We start from the raw sequence: 9,589 nt of genomic DNA, 5'->3' as shown, positions 1-9,589 counted from the left end.
AGAGCACGGGCAGCCTCCCCCCGAGGGTCCCGCTCCCAGCACCCACAGGCACCTCGAGCCGTGCCATGTCCTCGGCCGTCCTAGCCCTGGGACAGGGGGCCCGGTGGCCTCCCGCTACCACGACACCGGCGGTAGGGAAGCCACCCCTCTCGCCGCTGCCCGGTTTGCACAACCGGGGCTGGGGCATTCCCGGACACGGGGCTGGTGGCAGCTCACAGCCCGATCCCCCGGCATCCCGAGGCAGCGAGAGGCAGCCGGCCGCGAGCAGCCCCAAAGGCGCGCGGGCACGGTGATTCAGGGAAAACATCCACGGCCAGGGACGAGCCCGGGCAGGGTAAGGCACGAAGCAACGCGTGCGGCGATGGAGGGAGCAGCCCCCGGGAGGAAAAGGGGAAGGCCAGACCCAGCAGCCCGGGCTGGCGCTGCCCAGTGACCTTGGGAGCCATTTTCCAGCCCCAGTAAAGTAATAATCCTATTCACCTTTTAGCCTGATTTCCGAAGGCAACAAAGCACACGCATTTACCACGTGCGGTCGCAGGTGTCTATCAAAGCCTTATCCCATTTACACATCAGGCAGGGGGAGGTTTTGCTCATCACCGATCCGAGGTGGGGTCACAGCGGGAGCCCTGCGGGGCCAGCAGAGGCCCCAGGCGGGCGTTTTGCAGGGCACAGCCCCGGGGGGAGGGGAGGGGAGGGGGGGGGCAGGCAGCAGCGTTGCCCCCCCGGCCCAGCAAGGCGCCAGCAACGCCGCTCACGTGTGGTGAGGGCCGGGGGGGCTGAGCCCAGCACCTCGCACATCCCAGCAGGTCCCAGCCCACGGACTTGGGGCAGGGCCCAGCTGCGCCCAGATCAGAGGCACTGGGGGGGGGGGGGCCTGGGCCCCCGTTGGCCCCTGCTCCGAGCGCAGGGCAGGCGGGTGCTGCCTGGGCAGGCCCCGGGCACGCAGAGCCGCCTGAACCCAACTGTGCTCTCACATTTAAGGCCTGTCCGCAGGCCTGTCCACCCCCTGGGTTTGGGGAGGGAGGGATGAGGGTGCTGCAGGAGCAAAGCCCCCCAGCAGCCCTCGGAGCAGCGCCTCTGCCTGCCAGGGCCACAGGCGGCGGGGCAGGAGCTTGTCCGGGGCTGGTGCAGAAACCGCTACCACAGGCAGAGCCTCAGGCACCCACACAGCCACTCCCTTAAAGCGCTTTATTAAATAGTTTCTAAAAAAACAGAAGCAGAAAGACTCAGATCTACCCCCTCCCTCCCAGCTCGTTAAAAGCTGCGAACAGCCACGTCCTGCCCCACGCCCCCGCTCCGCAGGAAGGGACGGCAGCGGGGTCCCACACGGGAGGGCCTCACCGCAGGGAAGGGGGAGCTGCGCCCCCTCCGCATTCCCCTTCCTGCTTGGAGGCTGCGGAAAGCTGCACAAAAGCGCCCCTGCTCCCACCCAAAGCGACCGCTCACCAGCTCCACAGCCTCCCCAAACCGCGCCTCAAGAGGAGCTGAACGTGCCCGGACAGCGGGCAGCCAACAGCAGCCGTCCCCGACCCTCCACCCAGGCAGAGCCGCCAGCTCCCCAGCCTCCGTGGGCTCGTGAATGCCCCAGAGAGACTTCCCCGTCCCCACCCAGGAAGTTTTTAAAATAGGGATTATTTTTTTTTGCTTCTTCTACAAAGACAGCGGTGGGGTTTCCTTTGCAACAGCAGAATAGTCCCCCTGAGATGTAGAGGGTTAATTTCAGGGCTGACAGATCCTAAATTCAAACCAGTTTGTCCTAGTTGAGGTAAAATTCAGTAGTTTATAGTACGCTTTGCAACGCCAGGGGGCCATCAAGATTCCTCATTGCCAGAGTCATCATCGTCACCGTAGCAGCTGTCTGCTTCCTCCTCCATCTCATCGTCCTCGTAATAGTCGTCATAGAACAGGTCTGAGCCCTCATCTGGGGCCGGAGTCTTGGTCTTCACACAATACTCTGCCAGCGTGGTGGGGACCTTCACGCCATCCCGCTCAGCGTCCACCTTTGTTCCCAAGACTTGCTTCCTGGGGGGCGAGAAGCAGGCGGGGTGAGGACAGAGGGGCTCGCACAGCCTGGGCGCTGCATGGCGCAGCTCGGGGACGCAGCTCGTCCCTGCTCGTGCCCCAGCCGAAAGGTCACGCACCCACACAGGACTGGGGGCGCCCCATGCTCACAGGGCCCCCCTTGCCACGCCAGGGCTCACCAGTCCCACAGCACAGCCCCGGCAGCACGACCGTGCCGGCACAGCGTCTGCTGCATGGCCACGTCCTCAGCTCTGGGGCTGACAAGGGCCAGGGCTGACAGCAACAACCAAGCTGGGCACGTACCGCGGCCAAGCCGCTCGTCAAGAGCCGCTCTCGGAGCCAGCATCGCCTCCTCCCAGCCTGCAGAAGGGACTGAGCTGGGCAGGCTGTGCCCTCGGGACCCTGCAGCCCCGCACCCCACACGACGACAGCTCAGGAAGCCCCCACGCCGCCGGGGAGCTCTGGGAGCGCCCCCACGCACCTGATGATGTCCGTGTACTCCCGGTCCTTCCCTTTGCTCTCCTTCCACTTGCGGTACATCACAGAGGCGTCCACGTTGGCAGGAGAAAAGGTGTTGGGCTCGTTCAGCAGCGAGATCACGCTCAGAAGAATGGTCCTGGCAGCCAACACACGCGGTGAGAGCCGTGCTGCGCCCCCGGCCCCGCCGCCCCCAGCGCCGCCCCCGCCCTGCCCGCGGCCGTACCGCACGTTCTGCGTCGGGTTCCAGCGCTCCGACGGCAGCTCCCCGCTCTGCGGGTCGTCCACGGGCGGGTGCAGGATGGAGATGCAGACGTCACCGGTCTGGAAGCACACGCGAAGCGGCATCCTCAGGGGGGCTCCCGGCCCGAGCACCCCCCCCAAGCAGCCCGTCCTCTGCTCCAGTACCCCGGCCGCTCTTCCCTTTGGCTTAAATGAGGTGAGCAAGTCCCAGCCTGCGCTTTTGGTCCCTGGGGAGGGACAGCAGAGCTGGCTGTCCCCGTTATGCTCTCTGCCCCCTCAGGCCTCGGGCAGCACCCCAGGACCGCGGTACGGTACAGGTGGAGCTGCCGAGCCGCCAGCTGTCCAGCGCCTGAACACGGCCCCCCAGAGCCGCAGCCACGGGGCGCTGCGAGCCCCTGCTCTGCATCCACCCTTGGCTCAGGCACCGCGTCCCCGCCAGGCACGCGTGGGAGTCCTCCAGCCTGGAGAGGCTGAGCAACCTGGAAGCGGCTGCAGGATACGAGGCAGGCTGTCGTAAAATCCTCTGTTGGCTGCCTTTCCAATGCCAGGCACCAAATGCCAAAGGCGCAGGGTTTCCAACATTGCGCTCGTGACCAGGGCTTGGGATTTTAATCCCGAGATTACCACGTGCCCTCCCTGTCTGCCCAAGAAGCTTCTGCACTGCCTTGGCCACCTACCTCATAGATGTTGGGGTGCCACATTTTGGTTAAGAACCTGAACGCAGGGGGAGAATAGGGGTAGTCGATGGGAAACCGGAGACGAGCCTGCAAGGAAACAACAGAGAGGAGTTAGCACCGGCTTGTGAGAAGGCAGGGAAGGAAGGGAAGGCCCGGACCTCCCGCTCCCCCCAGGAGAAAGAAGCCGCTGCCAGGCCCAGAGCAGCGCAGCCAAAGCCTCTGCGCCTGCTGGCGGCCACAGGGGGGGAGCTCTGGGGGGTGACCGGAAAACAAACAGGCACCGCTGGCGACTCCCCGGATGTTTTTCTCACCTAAGCCCTTGAGAAACAACTTGCACCTCTGCCAGCCGCTCCCTGCCTCCCCCTTTTGCAATCAGGCGGCCGGCGGAGGGAGGCAGCGGGCGCCAGGAGCTGGCGGCACCGGTCGGACCCGCGCGGCACGCAGCAAGGAGGCCGTGACACGCGGGGCTGGCGTTGGCCGGGGGTAGAAGCGGGACCCGAGGCCGGGCAGCAGCCCTGGGCAAAGCCCTGGAGCAGCGCCGCAGGGGACACGGCTCCAGCTGGCGGCCAGGGAGCAGACTCCACGCTCCGGAGCTGAACGGGGAAGAAGCATCAGGTGTTTGGCGCTCCGCTCAGCGCGCCGAACCCCTAAAAATAGCTCGTCAACACCGAAAAAAAAGACCAGCCCTAAACCGGCCGCGCTGCATAGCTCAGGCACTAAAAATAAACGCAGATGAAGATCACGCAGCAGCCCACGGCCAGCGCCAGCAGGGACGACAGCGCCCACCGGGCTCTGCAGGCGGTGGCCGCAGGGACATCGATGGGGCAGGCTGGGGCTCACCGCTGGCCTTGGAGCCCACCGAACCTAAGGTGGGCTCTCCGGGCCCACTGGCACCACGCTTCCCCACGAGGCTGCTCCTCCCTGCGGTGCTGCACGACCTGTGGCGGCCGGTGGGGCTTTGGGGTGCTCCCAGCCTCTGGAAGCAAACTTCCAGAAGGAGATTCTGCCACCGCTCCCAAAAAAGCCAACAGCCAAAACAAAAAAAAAAACGCTAAGATTTAAGACGAAAGCTCTGAACATTTGTCACATGTGAGAATTTAGAACTCGGACCCACTGAGGGACGGTGTCGATGGAACGGCCCCACGGTGCTTCGGGATCATTGCTCTCTCCCCTCCCTCCTCCTCCAGGGAGCGGGACCCCCGAGCCCAGCGCAGGCCCTGTTCAGAGCAGTAGCCGCACACGAGGCTTTGGCTGCTTCTGGAATTACAGCCTCAGCACCGCGCGGTGCTGCCAAACCCCGCTGTCAGCCAGCGGCCGCGGAGAGCTCAGCGCAGAGACAGAGACGTCCGTCGGTGTCCCGCTGCCCAGCCCCAGGTCCAGGTGCCGCCACCCTCTGCCCCCTGCGCCCCCCAGCTCCGGTCCTCCGGCAGGAGCAGACCTCTATGAGTCGGAGGAGCCTCGTGACCGCAGCAGCGGCGCTCTGCCTCGTTAAGCTCGTTACCTGCAGCCTTCCAGGGCAGCCCTTTGTCTGCCTGCTCCGCTCCCTGCGACGCGGGAGAAGGGGTGGGAGAAGCAGCGAAGAGGAGGCTGGGGTGAGCGCTCAGGGCACCACAACAACACAAGGCCCTGTGCTGGGGCCAAACAGCTGAACTTGGCAGAACAACCCCCCTTTGTTGTCCTCGAGAGGATCAGAACAAAACCATCCCCGGGCAAAGCGCTCCCCGAGGGGGCTCTGAACGTAGCCACGCTCCGCTGTACACGAGCGGGCTGATGCTGTCACGAGCCCAAAACGAGCGCACGACCCCTTCCCTCCCCTCCGTTGCCACGGAACAGCGTCAAGCCTGGAAACTCTCAGGTACGGAACGGGAGCACGAGCTGCTGAAATGTGAGAGCTCAGAGCCTCAGGCTGAGGGCCAAGAGAGGCTACGGAGAAAGTCTCCGGGTGAACGTTTCAGCGGCGAGGGAACGCTGACCGGAGCACCAGGCTCGCCCTCCGCGCTGCTCCAGCCTCCCAGCGCCTCGGCCGGGCCGACCCCGGGCTGGCTGACCGCGGCGCATCCCCACGCTGCCAGCACGGGCTGAGGGAAAACAACCTGCGGCGGAGGAGGGAGGAAGAGAAAGAGGAAGAAAACAGCCGCGCGGGTTGCACAACGCCCGGGAGCGCGCACACACACGCACACACACACAGACACACACAGACACACACACATGGAGACACACACGTCTCTCACACACACACACAGACACACACAGACACACACACAGACACACGGAGACACACACGTCACACACACACACAGACACACACACATGGAGACACACACGTCTCACACACACACACACACACGTCACACACACGTCTCACACACACGTCTCACACACACACGTCTCACACGTCTCACACACACACAGACACACACACATGGAGACACACACGTCTCACACACACACACACACGTCACACACACACAGACACACACGTCTCACACACACACAGACACACGTCACACACACGTCTCACACACGTCTCACACACACACGTCTCACACACACACGTCCCTGGCAGGGGCTGCGCGGTCCGGCCACGCACGCCCCCAGCCCCGACAGCAGCACAGCACCGCGCTGCAACTGCCCCGGCTGGGCCTGAGCTGCGCAGGGGGAGCCCCCCCGTCCCTTCCCTCCCTCTCTCGTCCCTTCTGCCCCGGCCTGGCGGCGATGCCTGGGGTGCCCCTGGGGGGGGCAATCCGAGCTCGCTCCCCTGCCCCCAGCGGCACAGCCCCTCGGAGCACCGAGGCCCCCTCCCCCGAGAGGAATCCGGGCACGCTTTGGCAGCGGCCACCGCACACCGGCAACCCCCGCCCCCAGACGGTGGCTCCTCCTGCCGGCCCCCCCCGGCCCCCCCCCGGCCCCGGACGCCCCCCCCAGGCCCCCCCGACCCCGCCAGCTCCTTTGGCCGCCCTCCCCTCCCCTCCCCTCCATCCCCCCAGCCCGAGCCCCGCACCGCGCCCCCCCGGCTCCCCGAGGCCGCCCCCCCCGCACCACCTTGAAGTAGCCGCCCTCGTAGTCGGTGCCGGGGGGCCCGAAGATGGCCACCTCCCAGGTGTACAGGTCCCCCTCGTCCACCAGCGCCACGCGGAACCCCTCCACGGGCTCCTCCTGCAGCCCCTTGAGCTCCAGCAGCAGCGCCTTCTGCGAGCTGGGCACGGGCGGCCGCGCCATGCCGGGCCCGGGCCGGCCGCGGAGAGGCCGGGGGCGGGGGGGGGGGGCGGCGGCGGGCGCCGGGCGGACGGGACCGGGGGCCGCCGCCCGGGGGGCGCGGGGCACCACGGGAGTTGTAGTCCGACCGCGGGGCGGGGCCAGCGCGGGCTCCTCCCTCCGCCTATCGGAACGCGCCGTCGGGAGAGGGGCGGGGCTAGCAGCGAGCCCCTCCCCCGTGGCGCTGCCCCCCTCGGGGACCCTTCCCGGCAGCCACCGCGCCCCCCCCGCCGGGGCCGAGGCCGCCCCCGCAGCGCCTCGCGGCCGGGCCCGGCCCGCGGCTGCCCCCGGCGTTAGGGAGCGGCCCCGCGGGCCTCACGCTGCCCCCTCCCCGCCAGGCGGCCTGCGGCGGGCTGACGGCAGCTGCTCAGCCCTCCTTGGGACGGGGAAAAGGAAAAAAGCTGCCCCGAGCTGTGAACGCGACGTACCCTGGCGCTAAGCGCTGCCCAGCTGTAAATAAATTGGCCGCTCAAAATAATAAAAAGCTTTAATGTCTTCCAGTAAACCGATAATTGCACAGTATAAATAATTAACACAGGCAAGTTCAATAAATAACGTACGGCTCAATGCGCGTCTGTTCAACAGCCGAGGGACCTCCCAGGGAAGGGGGGTCGCTCAGTGCCAGGCCGCCACCGGTCGGCAGCGCTCTGCAGGGAAAGTCACCAAGTGCGAGCCTTCATCTTCAGCCTCTGGACTGCAGAAGCTGAGGCGGTTCGGTAAACACGGAGCAGGGACGCAGCGAGAGCAGCTTCTCGCCACCGGGAGCTTTGCAGCTCAGCTCCTGGCAGAGCCCAGCCCAGGCTAGCAGCTCCTCCAGGCCAACCACTTATCTTCTGTGCATTTAAAACGTTTTTCTTAACAAGTAATCTTTATCTCACATGTCCTATCAACCCAGTATTTACCTGTGAATCCTCTCAATAGCCCGCGAAGCAGTGAAGCGTCATCCCGCGCTTTACAGGTAGGGGTCAAACAAACCCGAAAGCAGAGACAAAGCTCCCTGCTGAAGCTGCACAAACACAACATCGCCAGGTCTAGCATGAAACTGTGGGATATCTGGAGATCCAGCCCCGCATTCAGTTCATTCTGGCTCCTTTTTAATTACTAACACTGGCCTACAGTTTACAGGCCTCCTCGCAAGTTCCCAGTTAATGCCTAAAAAAAGACTTTCTGATGCCAGCTGGAAATAGAGGGGCTACAGCTAGGAGAGACACATCCGGACATGGAAACATCAAGTGCCAGAGCTGAGTGGGCACCTGTAGTGCTCAGAACAAGGAAAGGAGCATGGAAATTAGCAGTCTCTCATCAAGCAGACCCAGGGCTCATCAGGCAGTACCCGACAAACCCACCCGTGCCTCATTGCCCAGCTCGGTTCCAGGGACTGAAGCCTCCGTAACATAAACTGCTCTGTCCAAAGCACTTCGGGAATTAGAACTGGAAGCAGCGAGTGTTGTTCCCACCTGGACGTTAGTCAACAGGCTTCACTTTTGCAACAAATAAGGCCGTGGCTTTCTTCAGGAACTCGTCCCTGCTCATGGAGGCACTCAGCTTCCTCTCCTGCAGCGCCCGGTCCATGGCCAAGGCCAAGCAGTCCGGCCCCAGCTTGGAGCCCGCCTCCAGGTACCGCACGGGCACCGAGAAGTCGCTGCCTCCCAGCGCCTCCTCCAGCGTGCGCAGGACGGCCTGGCAGACCCTCTTGTCCGCCGCGCCCGTGCCGCCGTCCAGGACGTCGTACAGGGTGTGCGCCTTGGCCACGAACTCCAGCAGCACGAAGCAGGTGAGCACGCCGTAGCGGAAGACGTCGAACGGCACGGCCTCGTGGTCCCGGCACTGCACCCTGCGCAGCAGCGCGGCCGCCACCTCCTGTGGCGCAGCCCCGAGCTGGCAGATGCGCCGTAGCAGCTCGCTGTACAGCCGCCCGTCCACGCCCGGCCGCCGCCGCCGCCCGCTGGCGCCCAGCACCTCGTAGGCCGTGCTGATGTTGTTGTTGAACGCCGTCCTGCCGCGACACGGAGCAAAGAACACACGGCCTTACCGCGGGGCCCCTCCCAGAACTACAGCTCCCAGCGTGCCCCGGGCGCCCGGCCAGGGACGCGTGCGGTGCCGCCGCCGCGGGGCACGCCGGGAGCCGTAGTCCGCCGCCCGCTCCCCTCCGCCGCCCGCCCGCACCTGTGGGAGTGGTGGGCCAGGCGCACGTACCACAGCGCCCGGGCCAGGCGCTGCGGCGGCGCCGGGAGCTCCGCGGCCGCCTCGGCCGCCCCGGGGCCGCCCAACACCAGCCGCTCGAAGTAGTCGGCCAGGAAGGAGACCGGCTCCTCGGGCCGCGCCTCCAGCACCTTCAGCAGCGCCTCCCGCACCATGGCGGTGACGCCGCTCCGCAGCAGGAACTCCGCCTCGCCCTCCGGCCCGCCGCCCGCCGCCGCGCCGAGCGGCTCCGCCGGGCCGCTGCCTGCCGCCGGGGCCGGGGCGGCGGCCGCCCGCCGCTTCTCGTACGCCGCCATCTTAGCTGCGGGCAGCGAAGGCGGGCCCCCGCCATCTTGGCCGCGCACAGCCAGTCCGCCGGGGCCGGAAGCTCCCGCGCCGCCATCTTGAGCACTGGCAGCCAATCCGCGGGCGGGACGTGAGGCGGGCCTGCCGCCGCCGTCGCCTCGCGCATCCAATCAGCGGGAGGGAAGCCGTTGCCACGGCGCTGAGGCGCCGCCGTCGGGCGAGGCCGCGGGCCGCCATCTTGAGTGTGGGCAACGGAGCCGTGAGGCGCCCCGGCCGCCGTGGCTGCTCCGGGCAGGAGGCCCCGCAGCGCCGGGACGCGGCAGCGCTCGAGGCCCCGCGCCGCCGGTGGCCGGGCCTGGTGTCCCGGAGCGCTGCGGGGCCGGGACGGGGCTGTGGCGCCGCCGTGGTCTGCACTGGGGACAGCAGGA

At 66.4% G+C, this 9,589-nt stretch overlaps 2 protein-coding genes across 2 annotated transcripts; both read right to left on the bottom strand.

Moving 5' to 3' along the window:
* Positions 1–1,174: 1,174 nt before the first annotated feature.
* CDC34 (cell division cycle 34, ubiqiutin conjugating enzyme) lies at positions 1,175–6,719 on the bottom strand. Its single transcript, XM_040537845.1, has 5 exons — positions 6,462–6,719; positions 3,420–3,506; positions 2,726–2,823; positions 2,504–2,638; positions 1,175–2,022 (listed from the first exon to the last, which is right to left on the bottom strand). Exons 1-5 carry the CDS (start codon positions 6,636–6,638, stop codon positions 1,812–1,814), a joined length of 708 nt encoding a protein of 235 aa, XP_040393779.1. The 5' UTR covers positions 6,639–6,719; the 3' UTR covers positions 1,175–1,811.
* A 429-nt stretch (positions 6,720–7,148) lies between these two features.
* Positions 7,149–9,187, bottom strand: TPGS1 (tubulin polyglutamylase complex subunit 1). Its single transcript, XM_040537847.1, has 2 exons — positions 8,841–9,187; positions 7,149–8,670 (listed from the first exon to the last, which is right to left on the bottom strand). Exons 1-2 carry the CDS (start codon positions 9,170–9,172, stop codon positions 8,139–8,141), a joined length of 864 nt encoding a protein of 287 aa, XP_040393781.1. The 5' UTR covers positions 9,173–9,187; the 3' UTR covers positions 7,149–8,138.
* Between the last annotated feature and the right edge of the window lie 402 nt (positions 9,188–9,589).

The sequence above is a fragment of the Cygnus olor genome, chromosome 26 (assembly GCF_009769625.2).
Source record: "Cygnus olor isolate bCygOlo1 chromosome 26, bCygOlo1.pri.v2, whole genome shotgun sequence".
In the NCBI taxonomy this organism is placed as follows: domain Eukaryota; kingdom Metazoa; phylum Chordata; class Aves; order Anseriformes; family Anatidae; genus Cygnus; species Cygnus olor.
Note: the sequence above shows the minus strand (reverse complement) of the source record. Positions and strands in the feature narration are given on the sequence as shown.

Excerpts from the sequence above, each read along its gene's own strand:
- TPGS1 (XM_040537847.1), bottom strand. The coding sequence starts at position 9,172 with ATGGCGGCGTACGAGAAGCGGCGGGCGGCCGCCGCCCCGGCCCCGGCG. Across the intron at positions 8,671-8,840 it reads CTGGCCCACCACTCCCACAG|GACGGCGTTCAACAACAACA; the intron begins GTGCGGGCGGGC and ends GTGTCGCGGCAG.
- CDC34 (XM_040537845.1), bottom strand. The coding sequence starts at position 6,638 with ATGGCGCGGCCGCCCGTGCCCAGCTCGCAGAAGGCGCTGCTGCTGGAG. Across the intron at positions 2,639-2,725 it reads AACCCGACGCAGAACGTGCG|GACCATTCTTCTGAGCGTGA; the intron begins GTACGGCCGCGG and ends GTTGGCTGCCAG. Across the intron at positions 2,023-2,503 it reads GAGTACACGGACATCATCAG|GAAGCAAGTCTTGGGAACAA; the intron begins GTGCGTGGGGGC and ends CTCGCCCCCCAG.